The sequence below is a fragment of the Argentina silus genome, assembly GCF_951799395.1.
Source record: "Argentina silus genome assembly, chromosome: 6".
Taxonomy (NCBI): domain Eukaryota; kingdom Metazoa; phylum Chordata; class Actinopteri; order Argentiniformes; family Argentinidae; genus Argentina; species Argentina silus.
Genome location: NC_139660.1, coordinates 7,646,909 through 7,674,570, shown reverse-complemented (window position 1 = coordinate 7,674,570; position 27,662 = coordinate 7,646,909). Strand labels below are relative to the sequence as shown.

The 27,662-nt window shown below is 41.7% G+C and overlaps 3 protein-coding genes across 5 annotated transcripts; all 3 read left to right on the top strand.

Annotated features, from left to right (window-relative positions):
• Positions 1-621: 621 nt before the first annotated feature.
• On the top strand, positions 622-6,318 carry lnp1 (leukemia NUP98 fusion partner 1). The gene is made up of 4 exons (XM_083672514.1): positions 622-792; positions 2,827-3,051; positions 3,307-3,402; positions 5,640-6,318. The coding sequence occupies exons 1-4, from the start codon at positions 640-642 to the stop codon at positions 5,745-5,747; spliced, it is 582 nt and encodes a 193-aa protein (XP_083528640.1). The 5' UTR covers positions 622-639; the 3' UTR covers positions 5,748-6,318.
• Positions 6,319-9,974: 3,656 nt separating this feature from the next.
• Positions 9,975-13,477, top strand: tmem45a (transmembrane protein 45a; the record flags this gene model as incomplete). Its single annotated transcript, XM_083671344.1, has 5 exons — positions 9,975-10,170; positions 10,491-10,703; positions 11,433-11,617; positions 11,921-12,063; positions 12,235-13,477. 5 exons carry the CDS (start codon positions 9,975-9,977, stop codon positions 12,329-12,331), a joined length of 834 nt encoding a protein of 277 aa, XP_083527470.1. The 3' UTR covers positions 12,332-13,477.
• A 1,887-nt stretch (positions 13,478-15,364) lies between these two features.
• Positions 15,365-27,637, top strand: chd1l (chromodomain helicase DNA binding protein 1-like). 3 transcript variants are annotated; one of them, XM_083670987.1, is made up of 26 exons: positions 15,365-15,966; positions 16,094-16,876; positions 17,557-17,669; positions 17,818-17,924; positions 18,191-18,302; positions 18,442-18,476; positions 18,578-18,659; positions 18,863-19,025; positions 19,241-19,396; positions 19,624-19,716; positions 19,844-19,940; positions 20,060-20,133; positions 20,623-20,733; positions 21,707-21,821; positions 21,982-22,135; positions 22,599-22,779; positions 22,854-22,999; positions 23,253-23,416; positions 23,944-24,149; positions 24,333-24,431; positions 24,607-24,677; positions 26,064-26,178; positions 26,292-26,400; positions 26,524-26,793; positions 26,894-26,975; positions 27,184-27,637. In XM_083670987.1, exons 2-26 carry the CDS (start codon positions 16,852-16,854, stop codon positions 27,301-27,303), a joined length of 3,000 nt encoding a protein of 999 aa, XP_083527113.1. In that variant the 5' UTR covers positions 15,365-15,966; positions 16,094-16,851; the 3' UTR covers positions 27,304-27,637. The 3 variants fall into 3 exon arrangements, with proteins under 3 accessions (XP_083527113.1, XP_083527112.1, XP_083527114.1); XM_083670986.1 differs by lacking the exons at positions 15,365-15,966; positions 16,094-16,876 and adding an exon at positions 17,049-17,215; XM_083670988.1 differs by lacking the exons at positions 15,365-15,966; positions 16,094-16,876; positions 17,557-17,669 and having other exon boundaries at positions 17,896-17,924; positions 18,191-18,295.
• The last annotated feature ends 25 nt before the right edge of the window (positions 27,638-27,662 follow it).

Genomic DNA, 27,662 nt, shown 5'->3' with positions numbered 1-27,662 from the left:
CCAGGCCCACAGCACAGTGGGGGAGACAGAGTAGCCTGCGCTCCATAAATATTGACAGGTTTGATGTGTTCAGCGAGTGGAAAGTATGGAAAAATTGGAGTTTCAGTGTGCTGTCTACCCCCAGGCCCAGAGCTCTGTAATGGAAAGATTAAAAGCAGCAACCCCCCCCCCCCCCTCCACTTCCCACACCCAATCCCTCTTCCAAACTGTTAGACCGCCTTCCCTCCCTCCATCCTTCTCTCTCTCACTCTCTCCCTCCCTTTCATTCTCTCCCAGCGATGTTAAATAGATTACCGAGGATTCAGTATTTAAAGACTCAGACTAAAACTGTGCGGTTTACTTTGGGGTTGGCCTAAGAATAACAAACCCACACTGACAGTTCTCAAGGGACCACAGGGATCTAATTAAAGTCACTTATTTACATTTGCCTTCTGGGATAGTGTTGTGTAGCCTCGCTAGTAAATACGACTTTCAGCTTGGTGGTGCACAGTGCAGCGCAGCCTGAACCAGGACAACTCAGCCTAGCACCATCTGACCCTGCTAGGCACAGGTCTTTTTTCTCTTCTCGGTTGACTCAGAGCTCAGGTGAGCTCCCCACCCGCTTCCATCCTGGCTCTCAGGCTGTTACCTGCCCTCACCATGGATGATGAGGATGATGATGGCAACTTCACCAACTGGATGAGTAGCTACTGGGGTCATGGAGCCGGAGAGGGACGGACCAAAGACAGGAAACGCAGCCTCAGAAAACCGGCCAGATCACTGATGGATCGTAGAGCCTCACTCCCCTGTCCGGTAAGGACCCCAACCCCCATGAGGCTGGCAGTATGTGGATTGGTATTTAGTGTGGAGGGCTGGGTATGACCAGGAGACATACTATTATGTTATTGCTCTGCATAAAGCAAATATTATGCAAAGCTGGTTGTGTTTCCCTTTGCATTTCCGTGTTATGGTGCCACATGAAATGAAAAGTATTTGGCTTATTGCATAGTAATTGTCTCAACTATGGTAGATTATTTGAGGGAATATTGAAGTTGGAGAGAATATATTGGGCAGTGTTGTATTGCAAAACCCCTGCATATTGGAAGTATCAAACATGTTCAGGGATACCATTTTAGATAGAGTAGCTTTTCTAACAGGAAACATATACATAGAGTGTATGATTAGAGGTTGTGAGTGACCCCCAATTAGTCCCCCACCCCGACTGCATCAATCTCCTCAACACACATGCACACACACACACACACACACACACACACCCTTTCAGTCACGAACAGCCAACACACAATATTTCACAACTTGTCAACAGAGGAAGAATATGCCTAACTTCGTTACATCAAAGTGTACATCAATTAGGGTTTCAGTGCTTATCTGAGACCAACCTTTAGCTGGGAACCGTCTTTATAAGAGGAGGCTAATTGTTTAGGGTTTATGTAATTTACTTTTTTGGGCAACATGGAGGGGAACTGTGTTTTAAACACAGTCTTTGATTTGCAGTTTTTACATCTATCAATGGTGACATGACTCATGGGCAGAACTTCATCTCCACGAATAAGCTTGCCCTCATGTAGTACTGTAGGTCTATCATCAACACATCTACTGTAGGAGTGGTTAGATGTCTTTAAAAACCCACACATGACTGGCATTCACATGCTCTGACTAACAGGTCTGTCCAATTCAGAGTCAGACAGGCCCTGCCACTATCTGTTACATTTCATATGGAGCAGAGACTTAATTGACGGCAGTTGGGGAACCCTGTTGGTGACCTGATATTTCTGATGTGCACTATTAAAGATAATGTGTAGTTGTTGTAGTTGTAATTAGTATATGTCTGATTCACTACATCTGTCTGCCTGTTCCTTTTCACCTGGATGAGGGGGACAGAAGGCCAAATTGCTCCTTTGTCACAGTCAAATGTATATGTTTGTTCACTTTGGTTGGAGGCATGTTGCCCTATTGTCAGTATTGACAGCCAACTCTTGTGAAGCATGTTCAATGGTGCTGTATTCAAATGAGCCAATAGAGGGCATATACACTCTGTGTAATAATTCACAAGTAGAGAATGTGTTATTATGCTGTTAACCATCGCTATTCATCATAGTTTCACAAATCAAGATGAAATGATCTGGTAATTGTTGTTATTTAGTAAATAATGAATGACCTGGACTTACTAGGGGTCAATGACCGAAGCTCCTATAATTAGCTTGGCTCTGTGCCAACAGATTATCTAAGGTGATTTAAGGTTACCATTAGGCTAGTATTTAACCTTCTGTGCTAAAACTCCCCTGAGAAAGGTTAGCTAACACAAGTCATAGCTATGTGCAGAAACCTTGAAGTTACTTACATATGTTGACACCCCTTTAGGTAATTATCATGAACAGGAATTATTCTTGTTGATCTTCTTTTAACTGTGGTCTCGAGCAGCCCATATTAATGACATGAGTTACTCTAAGTCACTCTACATGTGTAGATACATAGAATATAGAATAGAACTAATTCCTTAATTGTTTTGTAATTCCGAGGCAGTAATGTTTGTCATCACACAAGTGGAATTAGAAATGGTCCTTGTCCATCTTATTTGACAAAAAAGCCGTTCAGCACTTATGAGGCAATTACAGAGCAATTAAAATGACTTGCATTAGTATGTAACAACATGTTAATAAAATACTTACACCATTACTAAACAAGTGGAAGAGCAAACTCATGTGAAGTGTTATTATAATGTTTACAAGAAAAAGTGTTAGTTACAGTGCATATTCAGAAGAAAAGTGCAAGTGTATACTGTCAAGGTTAATTTAATAATCTTTTTCCCTGTGTGATTTTCCTCAGTCACAACTTAATGCGATGCAATTGAACCGGCTTCATGCCTCCAGTCAGCCACCCAGTCCCGTCCACAGAACCAAGGAGGAGAAGGATGTCAGAGTTCACTCCCGAGCACGCCGTGCCTCCTCCGATGACAACCATCGTAAACCAAGCTATCCAGAGACCCGCATCACCACCATCCCTGAGCTGACAGAGTCGTTTGAGAGGAGGCTGCGTTTCCGCAATAAGAAGGTAAAGTCTCTGGTTCTACTAATAGTGTCTGCGATGAATGGTCTATATACTAACACTGCATGTTGAGAGATGCCACTGTAACTGAGTCTTTTGATTGTAGAATTCTCATTGGGTCATAGTTGCTTGGAGCTGTATTGCTTTATATGATATTGAAGAATAAGATTATCCCTGATACTTTCACACCTATATTACATTTGCTGGAGAATTTTGATGGCAAATGCACATCTTATGTGATTCATGAGTAATGATTTACAGAGTGACAAGGACAACTTGTGTCTGATCTGCCATGAAGAAATGCGCAATAGTGGAGGAGTCCAGGAGCTGCACTGCACACACCGCTTCCACAAAGAGGTGAGTGAGCATGTCGACTCTAAACATCTGCAGTCATGTGCTGAAGAATTCTCCCTGTTTGCCATGAACACTCGCTGCTTCAAGCATGTGGAACATCAAAGATACAGGTTGCATGACTGTCATTATTGCTAGGGAGTTCCTCACACTGCACGATAACAGCTGGTGGGAAAGCATGCTTGCTCCCCACAACAAACCCTACTTGATGCATGGAGCCTCCCAGCTGCCTTTTTGTGATCTGAAGACTTAGCACTCATATCGATGTCTCTGATTGGTGGGCACCGGAAGGGCGCAAGGACCAGACCTGACCAAGCACGTCCCCGGAGTGGCAGTGTAGCTGTGGTGTGTGAGAGGAGGAAGTCCGGAGGTGAGAGGACGAAGTCAGGGGAGGGGCCATTCTGCGAGGAGCAGGAGGAGTATCGCCTGCCTCGTTGCCAGCTCTCCCTGCGGAGACAGCGCTGATATCAAATATGATCACAGCAAAGTCTACAGTGGACAGAAACTAAATGTCGTCCTACCTTGGACCAAACATTGGGATCCTATTTGACCTTCCCCAGTGTTTAGACAGTGTGCCACTGGAACCCCTACTATCACAGGGTCTGACCTGATAAGGATCAGTTTTAGACCTGACCATTCGAACATGGATCCCTCACATGTCTGTTCTTGAAGTCTACTCATCATCAAATGTTTGCCACTTTAACACTCAATCAACACTTCAACTCATTCAGGATCCTATACTGTATGAAGTTACAGAACTAACTGAGAAGCCTTGAAATTTCTACTAGTTTCTCTACTAGGCATTGCTGGGCATTAACCATCATTAATCTGAATATGAATCAGAATCAGATGATTTACCATCATCTGCATCTATCTATGCAATAAAATCATAACAGTTTGACCTGTGTTTATATTAAGCTTCCATCACAGAGTAGTCCACTGATTGTTAAAGGAATTGTTCTAACCCTGGCTGAATTATCTCATTGCCATTTGCCATTCTTCTGCTGATACAAAATGTTATATTAGACAGTATTACAAATAGTTTGCCACTGTGTCATTTTAACATTTGCCATTTTGAAAAAGATACAAACACTTGTATATATTGTACATACCTAATTATATTATTATAATTGCCTCATGAACTATATAATACCTGTAAAGTACTGTATAGGTAGGTGTAGAGTTCTTTAATATTTGAAGTCGCTCTTACTTCCCTAAAATCTTCAGCTGTATATTGCATGCTACAGTTCTTTATGGGTGTACTTTCCTGTCTCATAAAAGGTTCAGTGGAAGGTTTTGTTAGTTAATGATTAGCTAGTTACAATAGCAATTTCAATGTAGCCTTAAGAGCCAGAAATACTTGATGTAACAGCTGTTTATATTATGTTCTCTGTACTATGTCATGAGCATTGGAAGTGAATGAAAAACTTAATACAGGGATTTATCCCTTTTGCTTTAGTTTGCTCTGGTCAGGGAGTGGGAAAATGATGCATCGCAGAGCTCCTGGAAAACCCAAGATAATTATCTAGAGGAGTGAAGGCCTGATATTTGTTTCAGTATTTCAGCCTGTAATGAAAAAGTAAGGTTCAAGTTGGGTTCAAGATTGTGTCCTGAGGATGCCAGGGATTAGGGTTACACGAGTCAATGGTAGGTCAGATAGCATACATATTGGAAATTAGCTACCGGCTTCAATAATGGAAATCAATGTCTGTCATGCAGGAGTGACCCGAAACTGGCACAAGGCTCCAGTTTGTACACAGATACTGTGGTGGTGCTGGACCAGGACCACGTGGTAGTGTGTGTTATGTCCTGCTCGACAGACCCCAGGGTCTGGGAACATTACATGTCAGAGGCAAATACTCTGGCGAACAGCATCTGCTGATGATTAGGCCCTATGTTTCATGAGGGTTTATAATAACCAAAACCTGTGCCTCTATGGCCTAACAGTCGTCGCCATTAGTCATGGCCTGAGTGCTGTTAGATAACACAAATCCTGTGGTCCTCTGTGGCTCAGTTGATAGAGCATGGTGCTAACAACGCTTAGGTTGTGGGTTTGATTACTGCTGGGACCATATATACTGAAATGTATGCACTCACTGCAATGTAAGTCGCTTTGGATAAAAGCGTCAGCTTAAATGGCATATTTTATATTATTATACAAATCCACAGTGAATGTACTATGCACATAACCACTCCAGTACCAATAGATGGGATCTACAGTAACTTCCTCTGATGTGTTTCAGTGCATGGAGCAGTGGCTGTGGAAGAAGCTGTGGTGTCCCACTTGCCGTCTCCATGTGGTCATGTCTCAGCCCCTCTACTGGTCCTCAGCCCACATTAAAATGCCGTGACGATGACCCTGCATCTCCCGTTGAGCCCCCCTCTCAGCATGCAACTCCACTCCCTGATCCACATTGGGCTAGACTATCCTAGACAACTGCACTGCATGTAATCCCACACTGCAGTGCATGACAATGCAGTGTAAAGGGTGGCAGAAGCCAGCACTCACCCAGTGACTATCTGACAGGGACACTACTATACCAACTGTTCCATCCCCTGATCCCATCCAACCCAGCACATACTCTGATATTCACACACCCAAACTAAGCTTGTCATGGATATCACGCCAATTTAGTGTGGCTGTGTAATACAATATGTTTGTTTTGTTCATTTATTGTTCAGAACCTTGTTAATGAGAGAACTCTGCACCCATAAATTTGTAATTGTGTATTATGGAGTGACTTTATATGAATTAGGAAAAATCCATTGAGGCTATGTACTTACTCACTGTGATTTAAAAGATTAGAGAGACATTTTTTCTACTGTCGGTATGTATAAAGAACATCTGTAATGAAAGAAAGTCATTTAAAACATTAATCTGGTTAATTTATATTTACAGTAATGTCTTTTTACATTGCTTTAAAAGTACTGGTAGTGTAGCTCTTTGTGGGAACCCACAGGTCGGGCAAAGTAAAGATTACACTCAATCTAAAAAGAGCTGGTGCCTCATTTTGATTGTAAATTGTGTGTATGTGGAAATCCACACCAGAAGTGTGATTTATACATTTACTTTGCATGAAATGTTGTAATTTATGATGTTTTTTCCCATTATTGTATAGTTTATTATAAAGTACAAAGATAACTTTTCATATGGAGCAAATTGTAATAGCAGGTGAAAATATTATTAAATATTATTAAATTGCATGCTTGTATTCTGCCATAATCGCTACAATTCATTCCCTTCTGGTTCCTTTCACTGACCAAGCACTGGTGCCAGGTAATCATGACTCAATCATTCATACCAGAAAAGGAACGGAATGTAGCTGTCAGTTCAGTTGTGTGATCCCTTCCTCAAGAGAAACAATGTAGTCGGTATATGCCCATTGCCCACTAGTAGCTATTTCTCTCCGGGCATGGAAAATGTGGTAGGAAGATATTCCAATTACCGCACATCATAAAAGACCATTTCAAGAAGTGCTGCGTGATATTTTGCACGTAGCCTTCAAAGTGGACATGCAAAGTGGAGGCAATTGTCCCGCCCTTCATTTCCAAATCAAATCATCCTCCAGTTGTTATTGACGTTTCGCCTGCCTCACAGACCTACTGAAGATACATTTCCTTACCCATCGATTTCACGCTACAAATCAACAGGTGAATCATCTATTTTCATGTCATGTTGCAAATAAATGTTATAGTGAATTAATTGATTGAAAAAAAACAAGCACACAGTGAAGAAAAAAACTACTTGCAAAAATACTTCATAGCCGTGGAAAAAGTAGCGGATTTTATTTGTCTCTCCGGGATGGGATTCCAACTCCATCATACTGCAGGCGGGGTAGAAGTGCACACGTGGAATCTTGCTCAGAACAGATTGAAAAGGTATTTCACCAATCACAGTAGAACTAGTGACGTAGTTCCACAATACTCAGCCAATGGTACACCTTTGGGGATGTTTCCCAAAAGTGTAAAAAAAATAATAATGGAAAGTCATCGCACATAACAGATTGTGAAAAAGATCTAGCTGAGGCATGAGACTTTTTGTTGATGGATAGTCTACGAGATCATCTTATAGCTCGTCGAGATTTCTGTCTGTATCTTTTTTTGTATATATTTAGAAGATGGTTAAATGATTTACATTGCATCTGAATAAGGTGTACATTTGGACCTAGTAAAAAGAACCCACTTTAGGAACTTTGGCAAATCCAGACTGAAAAGAACGGACCGACTTGGGTAAGAACAATTACCCACTTGAACATTTTTTTAACATTTTAGAAACATAAGAATAACGCATTCGTGTGTTAGATAGTGTGCGTCAAAAACGGACCATTCTTTATGGACCATTATGTACTTACTTTATGAAAAATAATTAAAGAAATTCTAAGAACATACTGCACACAATAGCCTAGACAAAGTATAAGGCATTGGGATGCGTTCATTAAATTCTGATATGCTTGGCTTAACGAGACTTCGGATAGTTAACACAACATGCCACCCGAACTCATGATTTGATCGACCTTTATACCCATTCATATTTTAGGGCAGAAACTGTGTTTGCTCAAGGCTTTATGGTCATCTTGCTTTTTTTTATGTGCTGCTATAAGCACTACTCAGGAGTTGACCTCAATTGAATGTCGCACGTTGGTCTCTGACCAGTAAAGTGAAGGAAATTCACTTTCTTGTGAGGTCAATCACTGCACACCACCACGAGTGATCTCCCTATAGGCTTGTTCACGGTGCTTTATTCCGTCACTCAAGGTCCTGCCTTTACTAATTTATTTAATCTATGTCCTGTTTAACAATTTTTCAGCCACTCCCTCAGTCTGTCCTTTTTATATGGGCATCTTACACACCCCTGTCAAGATGAGTATGTTGTTGTGTTAGTGTGATGTTCTTAATATAATGTGCCACCGCCAACTAATCACAGTTTATAGTGGTCACCATGGTTACAGCAGTGCGCTCTCCAGACAGAGGATGCACACAGGAGGAGGTTCAGTGACCTTCAGCTCAGCCTCTCGTTCACTATACTTGCTCAGCTAGGGTTCACATTTTTTAGTGCACAGTATTTGAGAGACCATTAAAAATGGCAATCTATCCCTCCTTTTTTGTGTTTTTGTATGACCATCATAACACAAGTGTAAAATGATGCCCCAGACAGACACTATTAATTACCATTTTAAATTCAAGTTGGCTGTGTTACCTCCACACAAGCACACTGCTGATAGAACCAAAGGGACGGTAAGGTAATGATCTAACAGGTCCATAAAGATTCATGTCATGTCATATAGTACACACAATTGAGCTTTACAACCATTATAATGCGTATGGTGTCACACAGGATAGTATTGTATAACATTGTGTAACATTATGGCAGGACATCCCGTAAATACCTCTGGCTCTGTACCGACAACCATGCAGAGTTTAGCTTAATCACTACTTTAGACATGTAGAGGAGCAGGAAGAGAGAGAACAAATTAGGAACAAAATGGACAAGATGGACATACATTGTGCTCTATTATATTGCTTCAACTTAATATGGAAGCTTAAATTATGTAAATATTCAATAATGGATTTGTCGTGTGAGTGTGAGTGTTTCTTGGCCTCTGCTACAGTATGTCTATGGTAATGAGGTACATTCAAGCAAAAGGACAAATTATATCAAAGCCTTTAAAATAAAACAGCGAAGAGACAAGTAACTGAATGGTTGTGATCTCATCAAATGCATTTTAATACCTTATCAGTTTGTTTTCGCTCAAGAGACCTTTTTCATTGACACTGTTCAAGTGTTATAAATAGGTATCATACCAGCAGGAAATACTTAATTACTGTCACATTTGTATCTAATAAAAAGCATAACATTTTCATTCAATCTTATGGTCAGACTAGATCAGTGCCTATTATTCATGAATCAATCTCTAGTGTAGAAATAGCTTGTAATCAGTGCAGCAACCCCCCTCTCCTGACTCAGTCCACCAGGACACCCCTTCACTGTCTAGACAAGCTCTTGCCAAGGTCAGCTGTAGGGCTGTCATCAGTACACTCATTATGCCTGATTGCCCTGGTAACCTTAATAGCAGACACTTGTTCACTTTTCTTTGCCTTTGATTTTTCCTGCAACAGTGTCTGTTTGCCCTAAAGGAAAAGCTGCCAAAGGCAAGATGTTTTCACTGCTCAACAGAGGTACAGAATAAAATGTCTCGGAAAACAAGTCTTTGAGCCGGCTTCAAAGCTCCTCTGTTTTCTCACCTGCACATATGTAGATGAGAGAGATATAGGGGCTTAACGTAAGATCCTGTTTGGTCTCGCTTTCCTGACAGTTCAGTATTTCCCATCATAGACTCACATAGACTCACAGATACTAAGGAAAGCAGTAGGCCTTACCTTTTTCAAACAAACAAATTTTTCAACAGTTTTCAGCTTTAATCCTAACATAACCATAGCCTGCCAAGCCATTTGTAAGCTTTACGCACATGTTCAACATAACATTACTCGGGCATCTCTTGTTGCCTGATGTAAGAATACTGTAGAATAACATTGCAATATTGCTGTTAATTTCTCTGCCCCAGGTGCTGTGAGGAACTATGGGGAGTTTCAAAGGCCATGCGCTGCCTGGTAGCTTCTTCATGATAGGTGGGCTGTGGTGGGCAGGAAAGTACTCGCTCTGGTATGCCACCCGCAGGAACAAGAGCCTGGGCTCCACCCGTCTGGCCAACAGGGCCACACAGCGCCGTCTAGAGATCTTGGAAGGCTCTTTCATACTGTTCTTCGCTGTGTTTGGTAAGTGTATGAACATGGTCGCTGCATACCTGGGGTTACAAATAGCTTTATAAAGATAACTACCCATAACAAATGTGTTGCGCTCAAAAGAATTTTGCAGTATTGTCTGCACTAAAACAACAGATTATGCTAAAATACCCTAGAGGGACATTAACCTCAGAATTCCAATGATGATTTTAGAATAAGATTCTGTTGCTGTTGTTGTACTGTTAATGGTCATTTTAGATAGACGGAGACCCATTAAGCAGAGAAAAGCTTTTCTCTGAAAGGTTCTTCTAAACCATGCAATTGTTCAGTGAGACCTCTCTGCTGTGCTCCAGGGATGCTGGCAGAGCAGTTCTTTGCAGACGGACCGAAGCTCCATCTGTATGACTCTGCAGGACAGCACTGGGAGCAGCTGATGAACTGGCAGCATGCCACCATGTACCTGTTCTTTGGTCTGGCTGGGGCAATGTCTCTGATAGTCCACACCACAGACGCTGCCCCACTGTCGCTCGATAGATTGATGCTGGGCATTGCTTTCTTCAATGAGGGTAAGGAGCCTGGGATGTGACTGAGAGGCTGAGTAGAGTTACATTTGTCATATACAGTAGAGTAGAGATAGTAGCAGATATACAAAGAACCACATATATAAACATGTCTACAATAAACAACCCCCACGAATCATGTCGCGCCCCTCCTTGTGTGAATTGGTGTCAATTATTCAAACGTATATTTTGTGGAGAGAGAATAAAAACATCGAATGGGTGGAGCTTACAGGTCCTTGTGAAACTTGTTTCTCATGAGTCTCAAATGTATATCAAATTTCCTGACAGGAGATATGCTTGTTCAATGTTTGGAATTTCAGTTCTTACTATAGCAACCCCCTTGGGCTAAATGGTGTAATTTCAGTGTTGTTTACGAAAGCACCCCTCTTGGGACAATCAGTGGAATTCTGTAAATGCCGGATTGCTATGGCAAGACGATGATTCACCCAAGTCAAAATTGTCCACGTTTAACATACAAACATAGGAACATATGAACAGACAGATCCACAGTCCCCTCCCCGATCTCATCATGGGGGACAACAAACAATACTGTATATAAAATACGCTGTAAACAATCAACACTAGACAATGCACACTCATAAACCACTCATAAACCACTCATAAACCACTCATAAGTGAAAACCAGAATAAGTTCACAATAGAGCTGTGCATATTCATTCTAATAACATACACTGTTTTCCCTGGCTGTACTTATTTTTCGTCTTTGTTTTGCAGGGTTCCTTTTCCACTACCACCTCCATGGCAGGGAAATGCTGGATGTCCATGTTCATCAGCTCCTGCTTGTTGCCATCTTTGGAGGGGCTCTTGTCTCCTTTCTGGAGGTCTTTCACAGAGGAAACATCCTGCTGGAACTTCTGCGATGTACACTGACCATACTACAGGGGAGCTGGTTCTGGCAGGTGAGGAATTGTCTGTGAGTTTTAATGCATGTGTGTGTAAGCGTGTGTGTGTGGTGTGTGTGTATGTGTGATGTGTGTGTATGTGTGTGCGTGCGTATGTGTGTGTGTGTGTGTGTGTGTGTGTGTGTGTGTGTGTGTGTGTGTGTGTACATACGTACGCACATAAATACATGTGTTTATTTGTGTCTATTGCGTCAATGTCACCAACCTCTCCACCCTCTGACACACTCTGCAATTAAGTAAAATGAAGAGTGCCTTGGTCCTCCTTGCTTTTTTGACACTCTGCACTCTCTCTGCCCACAGATTGGCTTTGTGTTGTACCCACCGAGTGGGCCAAAGTGGAAACTGGATGATCACAACAATATGATGTTCATCACCATGTGTTACTGCTGGCACCTTGCCTTTGCCTTGCTCACTGTGAGTGTGATCTATGGCACTGTTACCTGGTGAGTGCCCCCTCCCGAGTACCCTTATAACACTCCTATACCCTTTAAAATTCGTAAAAGTCTTGCTCCTTAAATGCCACTGCATCCCTATATCATCACAGTTATTGTTTTACGATTGTGTCTGATATCGCTATGTTCATCATGCGTCATTGTGGCCTTCTCTCCCTACAGTGTGGTTCGCTCCAGGTTGAAGAGGACACCCCCAATGGAGATGGGACTCCTGAAGCCCAGAGAAAGAGAACCAGAATCAGAGGATGAGATCCTGTGAAGGCCTGTGTATATGTAGCACTCCATCCTACCCTTACATTCCACAGTGTTTGGGTGATTTCATCAGGGATTTTGCATGAGGAGTCCCATCAATCCACAGTGCCATACCAGCACTCCAATTCTTGTATAGATGCTGAAAAGGGATACAGGGATGCTGACATGGTTCCCCTGACTTTTATGTGTCAAATTAGTACATTTTGTCTGGACTATTTGAAGTCCCATCTCTCTCTACCTCTGCCCAATATAATCAGATGTTGTCCCTCCTTTTCAATGCCATCATTGTTCAAGCCACGGATATTGTTTTTTGTTTTAGAAATGTAGCATCTACACATACAATAAAACTTGACCATGTGATAGTATGAGGGCAAATCTTGAGTTGAAACGGTACGACTAGCCAAACCAGGAGCTTTTGCCAAACAGTGTCAATCTTTGTGTGACAGTGCCATCAAGTGGTTAACATGTGGAACATGCGTTGTGTAATCTCATCTGTATGTATTCATTTGTTAGGTCATTATAGGTTATGTAGATTCATTTAAGAGACATCATTGAAATCAATGTTCAGACAAAGAAAATATTGTAAATATTGTGCCTTTATTCAGGAGTAATATAAATCATACCATATTTCACTCTTTTGACATGTAACTATCCCAGTGCTAAGAGACTTAGTTTTATCTAAATCTTATCTTTGGATTCCATGAAATTTCAAAGATGTTTGCATATTAAACTTTAATGTGTAATACAGTAATACATATCTAAGATCAATTTCATAACCAAATTCACCTCATCTTACTTGACATTTCCCTTGATCATAATCTAGTTATTATAACTATTATAATATAGTTATGTAGTTACTTTTGCCTTGTTACCATTCTGCCTTGTTTTAGTATACAACTAAAAAAACAAATTGTCACTGAGTTGCCTGGTCTCCCCTGACAGAATATCTGAAGGCTATTGTATTTATTTGATCATAGGCTATTTGTTTCTCTAATCTATATTGAAGACGTCCCGATACTTGTGTACTTTTGTAAATTTTTTCAAGATTTAAATATGACTTTAATGTAAGTTTAATGTCAAGTTTTGTTGATTTATATTGTGTGAGTTGTGGAAATCTTTTTTATTTCCAGTTGTTAAATTAATAACAATTTATGATCTGATATAAAGTACTGGTTTTGTGAAATAGATGCAAAAATATTTTGGATAATGCATGTAAAAATTTATATTAAAGCATCATTTTGAATGCACTTGCAAATTGTTTTTACGTCGTCCATGTTCTTCATGTGCTCATTGACGCACTATAAACGGTTGCCAGAAGGTGTCGTTGTAGTGTATATTGGCAACTAAATTACCTGTGCAGGTGACAGGTGTACCGCGGCCCAGGTTGTCAGAGTCGCAATCACGGTGACGTTTGAATGCCTTCTTCACAGTGTGACAGAAATTGACCGAATTCCCTTGGATACCGGGAAACGGAAAAACATATATTAGTCTAACGTGATTCTTGATTTAGTGACTGCTCTCAACTAATACACTGAAAGTCATGGACAAACTTAAAGCGGTATTGAGTGGTAAGGATGGACCCAATGAAGACCGCAACATTTTGCAGGTAAAAAGGCATCATAACAAGTTTAGTAAGCCTATGTATGAGTGACAACACTGAGAATGTACAACCATTTAATTAATATAAAAGGACATCATGGATATCCTACGGTAAATGCTTTACACAACTTAATCATTAACCCATTTCAAATGTGCAGTCTAAAACACGTGTAAAATAAAATGATTCTAGAGTCATGGCATCATCTGGCAATGTGCATAACAGAATGACTGCTTGTTTCAGGTGGCGGATGAAGCTTCTACTCTGGGTTGGGGCACACGCGTGAAGGGATTCATCGGCTGTTTTGTGATCGGGGTTGTGTGCACTGTGCTGGTGAGGGAACGGTGTGTGGTCTTTATAAAAGTGGCCTATTTATAAGATTAAATGTGATTTTGCACTGTCTGTTCTCACACTTCCTCATGGGTGCATCATGCCAGAGATGTGGGTCTACTGGTTCCTCTTGTTCTCAGGAATGTTCAAGATGTCAATGGTTTATTTCAGCTGACATTCACCTTGCGCTTTGCTCCACACAAGTGCGTAAAGGAAATAGAAAAGATTCTCCTTCCAAACTGGCATAAATAGTCACTTAGATTTTTGGTTTGACATGACTTACATTTTTCATTCAGGCCTACAATATCCCCCAAGCTTCGTGAAACCCAACAAGTTACACTATGTATGGATTTTCAAAGCTCGGGACAGATCAACTTATTAAATCATTATCTTTGCTTTTCTTCCGCAGGGAGTGTGTGTGCTGTTTATTCCCAAGATTGGAATCATTCTGTTTGTTGTCTTCTACACCTTTGGAAATATCTGCTCACTCTGCAGGTGACACTCTCAGCTGATAACACTAAACCACTTGACTACTGATGATGAGGTTTTGATGATCTGAGTTGACTTCAATGCCAAATATTTGGCACATAAAACATGTCAGCTCTTAAATCAGTAACTGTATTAATTCTAAGATCTTCATCGGAATAGATTTGACAGCGTGACTCTCTCCCTAGCACAATGTTCCTAATGGGGCCAGTGAAACAGCTGAAGAGGATGTGTGACAAGACCAGAGCCTTGGCTACCACCATCATGCTGGTGAGTCCCCAGGACCACTGCTTTCATTAAGGCCACATACAGTGTGTTCATGTCTTCACAAAGAGGTGCGTTGTTCATTAACTGTCGAGATGTGGATTCCCTTTATTTTACTCTCCCATGTATGTAATTTGCAAGAAATGTGAAAAGAATGAGGAAACTATGTGAAACCTATAAGAAACTGCCAGAGAGAATGATGGCATCTTACCAGATACATAAACCAAAGTTATCTTTTGATGGTCTTGTGCAGAAAGAGCCATTCAATTCCCAATGGCAGTGCTAAAGTGTCATGTTCTGTGTTCTAGACTTGTCTTGTATTGACTCTCTGCGCAGTCTTCTGGGTGAGTAATCCTTTTGATTAGATTAGATTAAATTCAACTTTATTGTCATTGCACAGAGTACAAGTCCTGAGACAACGAAATGCAGTTAGAGAATATAAACAATATATACGCTTTTACTTGAATGCTTATTGGCCAGCTTCCCAGACATAGAATAAGCCTACTCCTAGATTTAAAAACATCTACAAATGTACATTGTAGAGTTGTTCTGTGTCCAGGAGACCACCCCACAGCCAAAGGCTGTCCAAGCAGCCTGTATCTTATAGCACATTGTTTACTGTATTTACTGTGTATTAATTGACTAGATTTTTTCTTTTTAGTGGAAGAATTTTGGTCTTGCTTTGTTGTTTGTCATTTTGCAAGTCCTAGCATTTGCCTGGTGAGTAACATTTTTCCTTGATTCTGTTATTTAAAAACCCATTGAACATTGGTTTGCCCCTCATTTATACAGGGGGGTGGAAGGGAAAACATGATACTTTTTTGAGTTTCTGTCGTGGATGTATTATGTAACACAATATCCTTGTTTAGTCATATAATCATATATTCATATCATATTAATCATGTCGATGTCTCCTTTGCTTTATGATATGGCAGGTATGGCTTGTCATACATCCCATTTGTGAGGTTTGTTACCATAAGACTTCTCGAGGAATAATAATTTGAATGCATTCATCAATGAGAACACATTTTATTGAAATATTATGCACATTGATATTCTATGCCTGATTGCACCCTTTTCTGTTTTCTTTAGGGATGCAATTATAAAAATGCTCTCTCTCTGTGTGAAGTGAAGATCCTGTGGTGGTGCGATTTCAGCTTTAGGGAAGTGGACCTTTTGTGCTTCAGCTCAATTCATAAGTTAGCATTTTGAGACTGGTGCCTTGCAATGGCATGGCGCTGCTTCAGAAAGGACCTACTAATCCTTATAACATTGCACTAGCTTATTATCTGTCTCATTTGCCATTTTTAATGATCTTGAAAAACATGAGTTTCAGAGAGTGAAGTTTTATGTTTATTTTATGGTATACTTGATTAATTTGTAGTTATTTAGATTACAGATACATTGTACTGGGATGTAGGCCAACCTTTTCCAAATACTGGGGAAGTAGATGCTGTCACATTGAAGTTTAGATGATAGTGTTTCCCATCTTCTATGGCTCCAGTCTCATAACTCTCCCATTACTAGAAATCCAGTTAATTAAACATTCATTAAACGTTTGTAATAAATGTATGTATTGTATGAACACATTATTATTCATGTTTACTTACTATGTTGATATTGAGACAGTTTGATTTTAGAAGAAGATTAAATTATGAAATAAAATTCTTGAGGTAATTGTTTGATAGCCTACTTTTTATTAAATCTAAATACATACAGTATTCCATAGCTTTATACGAAATTAGAAAATAAAGCTTTTGTGCCATATTCTAAATGAGTGTACACCATCAGCGCTTTATTTCGTTGTATTCTTATATAACACTTTTATGATGTCCTGATGACCACCAGACATGGATCGGATGGACTGCAAAAAAGGTATTAATATCTGATTATCCTATTGCTGCTTTCACCTATCCAGTCAGTTCAGATCTGTGAGGAGGCAGTACTGAAGAGCATTTTCACTGTTGAATCCTGCCTGCTGAAATAAGCCCCGCCTACTCATGGTCATGTGTCAGCCAGGAAATAACATTGTTGTGTCTACTTCTGTCCTGAACTTTGTGCCGTGAAACTTCACTGTCCTCTCCGCAACTTTAATTTTTAGACCAGTATGTTTTGAAAACATGACAAGCTTCCTACAGAAAATAAAAAACAAAGTACCAGGAAAAGTGAAGGCAAATCTCTCTGAGAGTGATTTGCAGAAGTGGGGTTTGCAAGGTTCGTGGCAAAATAAAAAGGATTTCAGATTTCATAATATAATGTTGACTTATGTTTCCCTACGAAACTTGCGAAAAGAGATAATGCAAGAAAACTATACAGACACGCGTCGAAATAACGTGAATTAACTACTGTACCAGTTAAGAGTCTGTAAAGAATATGACGACATGTCCTCCTGATGATACAGTATTTGCACGAACAGCTGCCATAGCAATGAATGGTGGCTAGAAGCCGAACAGCCAAAACGTGCAGTCAACCCAACTACTAGCTTGATTATGCTAAAATGTAGCATAATTCATTAGCTTGTATTTATACTTGTATACATTGGTGTGTCTCCTCAGGGATACGGCTGAGACCCTATCAATTGGATGGAGTACAGTGGCTAACTCAATGTCTCACGAATCAGGAGGGGTGTGTTTTGGGAGATGAGATGGGCTTGGGCAAGACTTGTCAGGTATGCTACAATATTTTACCTCTGTTCACCCCTGTCCATCACCTTACCTAGGTAGAAGGATGTGCATATATGTTTTGCTTAGTTCTTGTCATTCAACATTCAACAAGATGTTGGTTGCTATATTGTGGTCTGTGTTTGCTGCCCTCAGACCATCTCTCTGCTGGTGTACATGAAAGGGGCCTTAGGAGATGAGGGACCATTCCTAGTGCTGAGTCCACTCTCTGTCATGGAGAACTGGAGGAAGGAGATGGAACGGTGAGAAGATCAAAACATTTGCACCATGGCACTTCATGCCTTGTCCCAGACAATCATTAATGCAGCAGAGCTCCTACCAGCCACTGGGTGGGAGCCTCGTCCATATTGAGAATACAGGTCATGTTTACAGGCTGACTTAGGCATTTAGTATTCATGTGTTGTTATGTAAACCAAGCGTGAATGTCCTAGTGCATAATTTGCGCAGTAAGAACTTGGTCTTCTGGCCTGTCTTAAGAATGTGCTCTGACAGATTGTTGCCCCCTCAGCTTCTCCCCGAGTCTGACTGTGCTGTGTTACACTGGGGACAAAGAGAAGAGGGCAGCGCTGCAGAGAGAAATGGACAACCTGCACTTCAATGTTCTGCTCACTACGTACGAGGTGATCCTTTGTGGCAATGTGGCAACTGTCTATATATGACCTTCATATGCATTTCTCCATTAGTTCAACTCAAAAGTCTTATCTGGATTTTGGATGTGTCCAATGACACACACTCAAAATGCTCTCTCTCTCTCATCAGTTATGTCTCAAAGACGCTTCCTTCCTGAGAAAGAGGTGAGGGTGACACTTCTTCATAGCTAACACCCAAAATGCTTAGCAAATTCAAAATCTAACACTATATACCAGGCCATATATAACTTTGCTCTTGTCTGCAGGTGGAAGTGGAAGATCCTAGTGGTAGACGAGGCTCACAGGCTGAAGAATCAGAACTCATTGTTGCACAAAACCCTGACAGAGGTACCTACTGAACAGGGGAGGTTGGTGGAGGTAGAAATCGTGTGTTTGAGACCATCCCTCATTCCATTCCATCCATTCCATGCTGATTTCTCCCTCCACCAGCCTCCACTGCTGTTGAGTCATACCTTTAACCACTCTCTAACCATCTTTCTCAGCATTTGCCATGGTCTGCCTTGCCTTGACAGTTCTCCCTCACCTTGCAGTTCTCAGTGGGCTTTAGAGTGCTGCTGACTGGGACCCCCATCCAGAACAACCTGCAGGAAGTCTACTCCCTGCTGAACTTCATCCAGCCCAGCCTCTTTCCAACAGAAGAAGTGGACGACTTTGTCAGCACTTACTCACATGTGCAGAATCAACCTGCTCTGGGTATGGCACTACCTCCTAATCAACCTGCTATGGGTATTGCACTACCTCCTAATCAATACCACAAATGTGTCTTTATACTACTTGTACATGAGGCAGTCTCTTTTGTATCTGTTGGGCATCTTCATTATGGTTGTGATGTATGTGTATGATATGGAATTCATGCAAGTACACATATTGGATTCTGTGTCACTTGCTGTCTGTTCTGATGCCCTCAGCTAGCGAGCTACAGTGTGTCCTACAGCCCTTCCTGCTCCGGAGGGTCAAAGCAGAAGTGGCAGCCGAGCTGCCAAAGAAGACAGAGTTGGTGATGTATCATGGGATGTCAGCCCTGCAGAAGAAATACTACAAAGCCATCCTGATGAAGGACCTGGGTGAGACATCTGCTGCAGTGGACTTTATGTACTGACGATGCTGAATTATACTTATTTGACACGTAATTGTGAACAATTTAGTCTCACCCTATTTGGTTGTTCACATTCCACATTTTGTTGAAACTTGATTTTAGATTCTGTCCAAAAATACCATTGTTCCTCAAGGAAACCCTTTCCACTCGGAAGGAATGCCCAGTAGCAAATTGGGCTCTCTGTGTTGCTTTCAGATGCCTTTGCGAATGAACAGGGCAACAAGACCAGGCTGCTGAATATACTGATGCAGCTGAGGAAGTGTGTTGACCACCCCTACTTGTTTCATGGTGAGACCTTATATACAGTCAGCACTGTGAGACGATATGAGTTACTGCTGGGCTTTGTTTAGTATATGTGTAGTATACAAACATTAATCCCTCCCCTGTTTCACCTCTTCTCCCCTCCCCTGCTTAGGAGTGGAGCCAGAGCCGTTTGAAATGGGGGAGCATCTCATTGAGGCCAGTGGGAAGCTGTGTCTTCTGGACAGCATGTTGGCATACATGCATGAAGGGTTAGTCTCTCCACTGTCACTGACCAAACTGTACAGCCACAAAGCAACCAAGATAGCACAGATTATTTATCCCCACACCTTACATCTCCATGTATCTTGCTCTCCATGTTTGTGTGAAGGGGCCATCGGATTTTGCTGTTCTCACAGATGACCAGAGTGCTGGACATTCTACAAGATTACATGGAATACAGAGGTAAACTACAGTATCTAGTCATTGGGCATATCACGATTGAGACCCCTTCTGCTCTGACTTGTGTGTTACTTGCTGTTAAGCACTTTAGATTGATAACAGAGAACGTTTTTTTTTTTCAGGATAAAACTTGCCAACCTGCCTCAGATTCAATAGTACTACTAACAGTCTACTCTGTTTTTACATAACATTATCTCATCACAGTGACATCTGTTTCCTTTCCAAACCATCTCTCATCATTTCTCATCAATCTGAACCATCAGCCATACCACACCTTGAATCAGACTTGATTGGAAAGCCACAGCTATCTCAAAAACAACTTGTTATTTTTCCCCTCATTACAATATTGTATGGGTGGAGTGTGTTGTGTGCTAATTAAACTTAGTATGCTTGCATGAATGTATTTATGGGTAGCTGGCTTGTGCTGGCTTGTGCTTTTTTAATGGAGATTCACAGGTTCAAACTTGGGTTGTTTGGACTCATGCCTTGTAGGATACAGCTATGAGCGTTTAGATGGATCAGTCAGGGGGGAGGAGCGCAACCTGGCCATCAAGAACTTCAGCAGCCAGGATGTGTTTGTTTTTCTTCTTAGCACCAAAGCAGGTAGGCCAAAACATTAATAGAACAATCTGTCAAAGTCAAAAGGTGTGTATGTCAGGGTTGGGGTCAATTCTATTTCAATTCAGTCAATTCAGGAAGTTATATGTATGTATATGAATGCAAAAAAAAAGCATTTTGTGTAATTAGCTTGATTAATCAGTTAATATATGTCCATATAATTGAACATGCCCTATTTACAATAATTTAATTGTAATTTCAATTTACTTCTTGAATTGAAATTCAACCCAACCCTGAATTGACCCCAACCCTGGTGTAGGTTTCAAAGGCTACATCAATGGAGGAGAATGACCTGCTCACTATTAAATAGTCGAAAAAATCCAAATGTGAGGCAAAAGTGCAGAAATAAAAGAAAAGGTTAATGAAAAATTCAAATGCAGAAGTAAAAAGGTACACCTACGATTAGACAGTTGGTCTCTCTGTACCTTCCCTGTACACATCCACCTCAGCAGTATCTCTGCATCTGTTGACAGCTCATACTAAACCGAAAAAGGCCCCTGACCATAAGAAGATAAGAGTTGTGGGAAGATGTTTTGCTCCGAACAAGACTGACATTTCTCTAAGTGTTTTATACAGAAGACCTGACTTCCCCATAACATGCAGTGTGACCCCCAGATCACCCCTAATCTTCTTCCTAAAGACACCTATACTGTTGAGTTTTGCATGCAAGTGAATTGAAGTCAATTGTTTAGGCAAGCAAATACAGCAACACAGGATATTGTAGGACTCATTGCAGTAAAGAGTGATGCTGTTTATTTATGTTATGTTTGTCTCTTGCAGGTCTTGTTGTTCAGTACATTGCAAGAGAATGATTAAGTTCTTTTTCATAGTTTGTATAGCAATAGTTGCACTATGACTCATCCCAGAACAGTCCAGAGGGGATTGCCCTGTGCCAAAACATGTGTAAGTTTAGAAGCTGTACAAATGGCATTGACTAACCCAGATATCTCTTGTGTAGGAGGAGTGGGGATGAACCTTACAGCTGCTGACACTGTGATATTTATGGACAGTGACTTCAACCCCCAGAATGACTTGCAGGCTGCTGCTCGTTGTCATCGGATTGGTCAGACAAGGTACGGGATAGGAAAAAGGTCCAAGTAAATAGTCTGCCCCACTATATGCAGTCATGTGTGCAGGGAAATGGTGTATTGTGCTGTGAATGTTCCAGTTATTACATACAAATGAATGGCCTGGTCTTTTCTCATGGTCTTTTCTCATCTGGGCTGGTTACAGGGCTGTGAAGGTGATACGACTCCTGGCGAGGGACACTGTGGAGGAGATTGTGTATTCCCGTGCCGTGTCAAAGCTGCGCCTCACCAACACTGTGATTGAAGAGGGGCGCTTCTCTCTGCTGGACCAAGCCCAGTCTGCCGCTGCAGGACTCCAGGTGAAGAACCCTGGCAACAGCAGCAATCTTCTATAGAGTGCTGAGGGATTTCACATGCCATGCCCAACTCTGGAAGAATATTCCACATTCATTTATTTATTACGCTAATGGCGAAATTAACAAGAAAATCTGGTCCAGTTCCCACATGAAAGCACCTCAACACCCCAGAGCCTTATATCTATTGCTCTGCAGCACCCCATTAACAGACCTTCCTACCATCCCTTGCTCCCATTCCTCTCAGTTTCTCTGCCCATGTGTTATTCTATCCTTCCTCCCATGCTATTGCAACTCTCTCTCTCTCTGTCTCTCTCTCTTTCTTTCTCTCTCTCTCTCTCTCTCTCTCTCTCTCTCTCTCTGTCTCTCTCTCTTTCTTTCTCTCTGTCTCTCTCTCTCTCTCTCTCTCTCTCTCTCTCTCTCTCTCTCTCTGTTTCTCTCTCTTACACTCTTTCATTTGTTGCCACAGTTGAGTGAGATCCTAAAGTTCGGGGTGGATAAATTGCTGTCGTCAGAGGAGAGTTCTGTACAACACGTGGACCTTGGGCTGATCCTGGGTCGGTCTCGTGACGGAGAGTGGGTGACTGACGAAGACGAAGAACACGCCCTTCCCAGAGAGGAAGAGGAGGACTCGGAAACCAATGGACAGAGTGAGTATGACCATACAAGTGGAATTCAACACGCAACATAGCATTGCGCTCATTATTGCTTTGTCCTGCTCCAGACCACATGTACTACTTTGAGGGGAAGGACTACTCCAGGGACCCCAGCACACAGGACCATAGAAGCTTCACTATTCTGCTGGAGGAGCAGCTGGCTGAGAGGGAGGAGGCTAGTGGAGAGGGACCATCGCTCCGCCACAAAGCTGGAGTAAGACTGTTACAGCCTCCTCACTATTGTCCTAATGATAATACGTGGTTCTGACTTTCATCTACTGTATAACATGGTTACTCACTAACCAGAGAATTTGAAAACTTTTGACAGATTTGTTTTTCATAGACTTCTGTAATGTTGGATTGTGATGGAGAGGAGGTAGTTTGTGTGTGTGTGTGTGTGTGTGTGTGTGTGTGTGTTTTGACTCACAGCTGGTAGAGATGTATGCTCTCGTTCTGTGGGTTCCCAGGTCTCTCTGTCTGGGCCCCTGGGGGTTCCACTGAGGAAGAGGAAAGCCCTGAATGAATCTGAGCTGGAGCTGCGGTGTCAGAGGAGACAGGAGGCTGCAGCCAAGAGGGCCAAACTAATGGAGGACAAGAAGAAGAAGCAGCAGGAGCAGAAACACCAGAAGAAGTAAGTTTGTTAGTTGACCCAGAAGTTTCTATTTTGGCAGCCATAATAAAGAATTGTACAAGTCATGAAGTTAAAATGAGGTTCAAACATCCTTTCCCTGGCTAGGTCGATGTAACTGTTGCAGAAGTGTTTGGAGAAGTGTTGTCCCACAATGCATTGCTCTGATAATTACATATTTTTACAAGTTAAAAAACGTTTATTCTCTGACATGTTATTGACCCAATGATATGTCCACTGTAGCATCACTGTGTTATTAGTATGTTTGGGGAATTCATAAATCCATAACAATGTTGCTTCACGTGACATCAGAGTGAACAAGGATAGTCACATTTTAGCACTGCTTTTTCCTTGTGACTGTTTGTGCAATCCTAACCTTGAACTTTGTAATATTTGTATACGTTGTCAAGGAGAGGCCGCAAGGCCTTCAAAGGTATTGGAAAGCAGACAAGGCATCATGGCATGCCCCTCCATGTTCAAGTAGCGTCTGTTATTAAGTGTGAGTGAGTGTGTTTGTGTTTCTCATGCAGGATGGCATGGTGGGACTCCAATGGGTACAGATCACAGTGCCTACCCTCTGTGGAGAGTGAAGAAGAGGAGGAAGAAGAGGAGGCGGGTGATGACAGCAGTGTATGCTCCACAGATTCAGAAGAACACAATGCTATTCGCTACGTACTGGGTGATGTTACTCATCCCCATGCCACACGGGAAGACGCCATTATAGTGCATTGTGTTGGTAAGGCTCCGTTCCAACCCAAGATCATTGCTGGTTTCGTTGGTGTTTCCCTTGAGCATAGTGATCCGCAGGAGGATAGGTTTGCTAAAACAGAAGGCATGTTCAAATAGCACGATAAGATGTAAAAAGATATGTAAAGATACCCATGTGCACTTGTGTTTATACTGTATGTGTGTTTCATAGATGACTCTGGACGATGGGGCAGGGGTGGGCTTTTCACAGCACTTCAGGCCAGGTCAGATGAGCCACTTAAACAATATGAGTTGGCTGGGAAGATGAAAGGTGAGATATGGTTAATCACATCCAGTGCCAAAGATTTCTGTAACTATATATAGACGTTTTTGCTTCATCTGATACGATAGCTTTTTTTTTTTTTCCATCTGATGCCCTATTATTTCTGTGTGTCCAGAAAGCTGGCCCTACAGTATATGTTTTAATGTTCCATTCAATATTTCAGACTTGGAGCTTGGATATGTGCTGCTGTTCCCTATTGATGACAAACAGTCTAGATTGGATGGTAAAGACCAAGTAAGAGTTGCACAATCTATCTATTTCCACACAGATGATTGGCCATCACTAGATTGTTTGTTTATTTACACTCACTGGCCACTTTATTAGGTATACCTTGCTAGTACCGGGTTTTGCCTTCAGAACTGCTTTTTTTGTGGCATAGATTCAACAAGGTGCTGGAAACTTTCCTCAGAGATTTTGGTCCATATTGACATGATAGCATCACACAGTTGCTACAGATTTGTCGGCTGCACGTCCATGATGCGAATCTCCTGTTCCACCACACTCCAAAGGTGCTCTATTGGATTGAGATCTGGTGACTGTGGAGGCCATTGGAGTACAGTGAACTCATTGTCATGTTCAAGAAACCAGTTTGAGATGATGTGAGCTTTGTGACATGGCGCGTTATCCTGCTGGAAGTAGCCATCAGAATGAGTGCACTGAGGTCATAAAGGGATGGACACGGTCAGCAACAATACTCAGGTCGGCTGCGGCATTTAAACGATACTCACTTGGTACTAAGGCGCCCAAAGTGTGCCAAGAAAATATCCCCCACACCATTACACCACCATCTGAACCGTTGATACAAAGCAGGATGGATCCATGCTTTCATGTTGTTTACGCCAAATTCTGACCCTACCATCTGAATGTCGCAGCAGAATTCGAGACTCATCAGACCAGGCAACGTTTTTCCAATCTTCTATTGTCCAATTTTGGTGAGCCTGTGTGAATTGTAGCCTCAGTTTCCTGTTTTTAGCTGACAGGAGTGACACCCGGGCTGGTCTTCTGCTGCTGTAGCCCATCTGCTTCAAGGTTCGACATGTTGTGCGTTCAGAGATGGTCTTCTGCATACCTTGGTTGTAACGAGTGGTTAATTGAGTTACTGTTGCCTTTCTATCATCTTGAACCAGTCTGGCCATTCTCCTCTGACCTCTGGCAAGGCAGTTTCAAGGCATTTTCAAGGCATTTTCGCCCAGAGAACTGCCGCTTACTGGATATTTTCTCTTTTTCTGACCATTCTCTGTAAACCCTAGAGATGGTTGTGTGTGAAAATCCCAGTAGATCAGCAGTTTCTGAAATACTGAGACCAGCCCGTCTGGCACCAACAACCATGCCACGTTCAAAGTCACTTAAATCACCTTTCTTCCCCATTCTGATGCTCGGTCTGAACTTCAGCAGGTCGTCTTGAGCATGTCTACATGCCTAAATGCATTGAGTTACTGCCATGTGATTGGCTGATTAGATATTTGCGTTAACAAGCAGTTGAACAGGTGTACCTAATAAAGTGGCAGGTGAGTGTATGGAGAGAGTGAGAGCTCTGGGGGTAGGCTGTACTCTCTGACAGATTTGTAGAGTTGTTGAAATATTTTGGTGATAATGACACATCCTATTCCCTGTCCTCAGTTGGCCCTTATTGTGGCACAGGAGAGAGACAAGGCAAACAACCTGTCTGGAATCCTTCTCGCTTCTCTGGAAGAAGGCCTGAAGAAAATCTATGTGGTAGCAAAGAAAAACAAGGGTATGCTCAAACCATTGTGGACAAACTGGTGTGTGTCTCGTGAGTGTGTGTGTGCATGTGACCACATATAAGTCACACAAAATGTTCACTACTCCAACTCCCCTCTCTCTTAGCAAGCGTACACTTTCCAAGAATTGGTCACTCAACTAAAGGGTTCAACTGGTACGGCACAGAGAGGCTCATACGAAAACACCTGGCCTCCAGAGGGATCCCCACCTCCATGTATCCTTCCTGTGTAGTTTTTTTTTACTGTTTGTGTTTCTGGGGGTGTAACATTTGTCAATTATCTGAAGGCTTTGTTTTTACAGAGGTTTTGATTTTAGCCTTGACTGACCTGACTGTCAGATACTACTACAGCAGGTCTGCTTCCAGTATGTCTATAACTCAGGCATCTACATCCAATGCCTCAGCATCAACATCAGCATCAACCCTACTGCCACAGTGTCCTGGGTCAGACAGAGGGAGTGAGGAGGAGGAGGTGGAAACAGTCTCTCAGGAGACCTCTTCCAGTGTCAACAGCCTGCTTGGCCTGCCTGACTTCATGAACAAAATACATGTATTTTTCTACAACTTGGCTGCATCAGATAGGAAGAGGTTGGGACGCTACCTCATCACATATCCTTTCACACAGCTTTCTGACAGTTATGATTTACTTTCTTTTCTCATATAAGATCAGTCTCATATTTATGTTGTCTACTCCTTAACTGCGGTGTACCTATGACGGTGATGAGGAAGAGATCATGAGTCCAGAAGTCACACACATCGTTGCAGAGGTGGAAAGTCCTGTCCACTCACAGGTGACACATTTCCCTGGACATTGATTCATAATGATCCACTTAACTCGGCTTCAATATCAAGTGGATGACTTCAAAATGAAGCCATTGATGCTTTCTGATGACCCACTCATCTCTTTGGTTTGTTGTGGAGTTGGAGGGTGGTTTGATGATGATGATGATGATGATGATGATAATCTTCTTCTTTTGCTGATATGGTGTGTTTTACCAGGAGCTCCAGGAACTGGTGAGTCAGTATCCCCAGGCCCTGCCTGTTCAGAAGGCTTGGCTGGAATCCTGCTTCTCCAAACAAAGAAAAGTTGACCATGACCAGTTTCTGCACCTGTTTTAATTTGATCAATTGCTTTAATCATTTTTACCTTTGCTTAATGTAACAAACTGCTTCCCTTTTGGAATCCGGATATCAGTAAATATCCAGAATTCTGTCCACTGACTACTGTGTCATGATTGAAGGAAAATTAAATCTATTGTTTGCAAACTTTGTAATCTTGCAAAATTTGTAATCTCTGGTTGTAAATGTTTTTGTGCTCACTCTCTAACTGAAACAAATTACTAGAGATTAATTTCCTTTTTAAGGGCCAATTTACCAGACCTAGTAAACCCTCAAAGCCAAACATCTTTGAGTCTTAATTTGGCACAATTTGTAATTTTCTGAATAAACCTGTTCGGTCAAATCAAGTGTTTAGTGTT

Excerpts from the sequence above, each read along its gene's own strand:
- chd1l (XM_083670986.1), top strand. The coding sequence starts at position 17,122 with ATGACAAGCTTCCTACAGAAAATAAAAAACAAAGTACCAGGAAAAGTG. Across the intron at positions 17,925-18,190 it reads TGGAGGAAGGAGATGGAACG|CTTCTCCCCGAGTCTGACTG; the intron begins GTGAGAAGATCA and ends TTGCCCCCTCAG. Across the intron at positions 23,417-23,943 it reads GAGCAGAAACACCAGAAGAA|GATGGCATGGTGGGACTCCA; the intron begins GTAAGTTTGTTA and ends TTTCTCATGCAG.
- lnp1 (XM_083672514.1), top strand. The coding sequence starts at position 640 with ATGGATGATGAGGATGATGATGGCAACTTCACCAACTGGATGAGTAGC. Across the intron at positions 793-2,826 it reads GAGCCTCACTCCCCTGTCCG|TCACAACTTAATGCGATGCA; the intron begins GTAAGGACCCCA and ends GATTTTCCTCAG. Across the intron at positions 3,052-3,306 it reads TGCGTTTCCGCAATAAGAAG|AGTGACAAGGACAACTTGTG; the intron begins GTAAAGTCTCTG and ends AATGATTTACAG.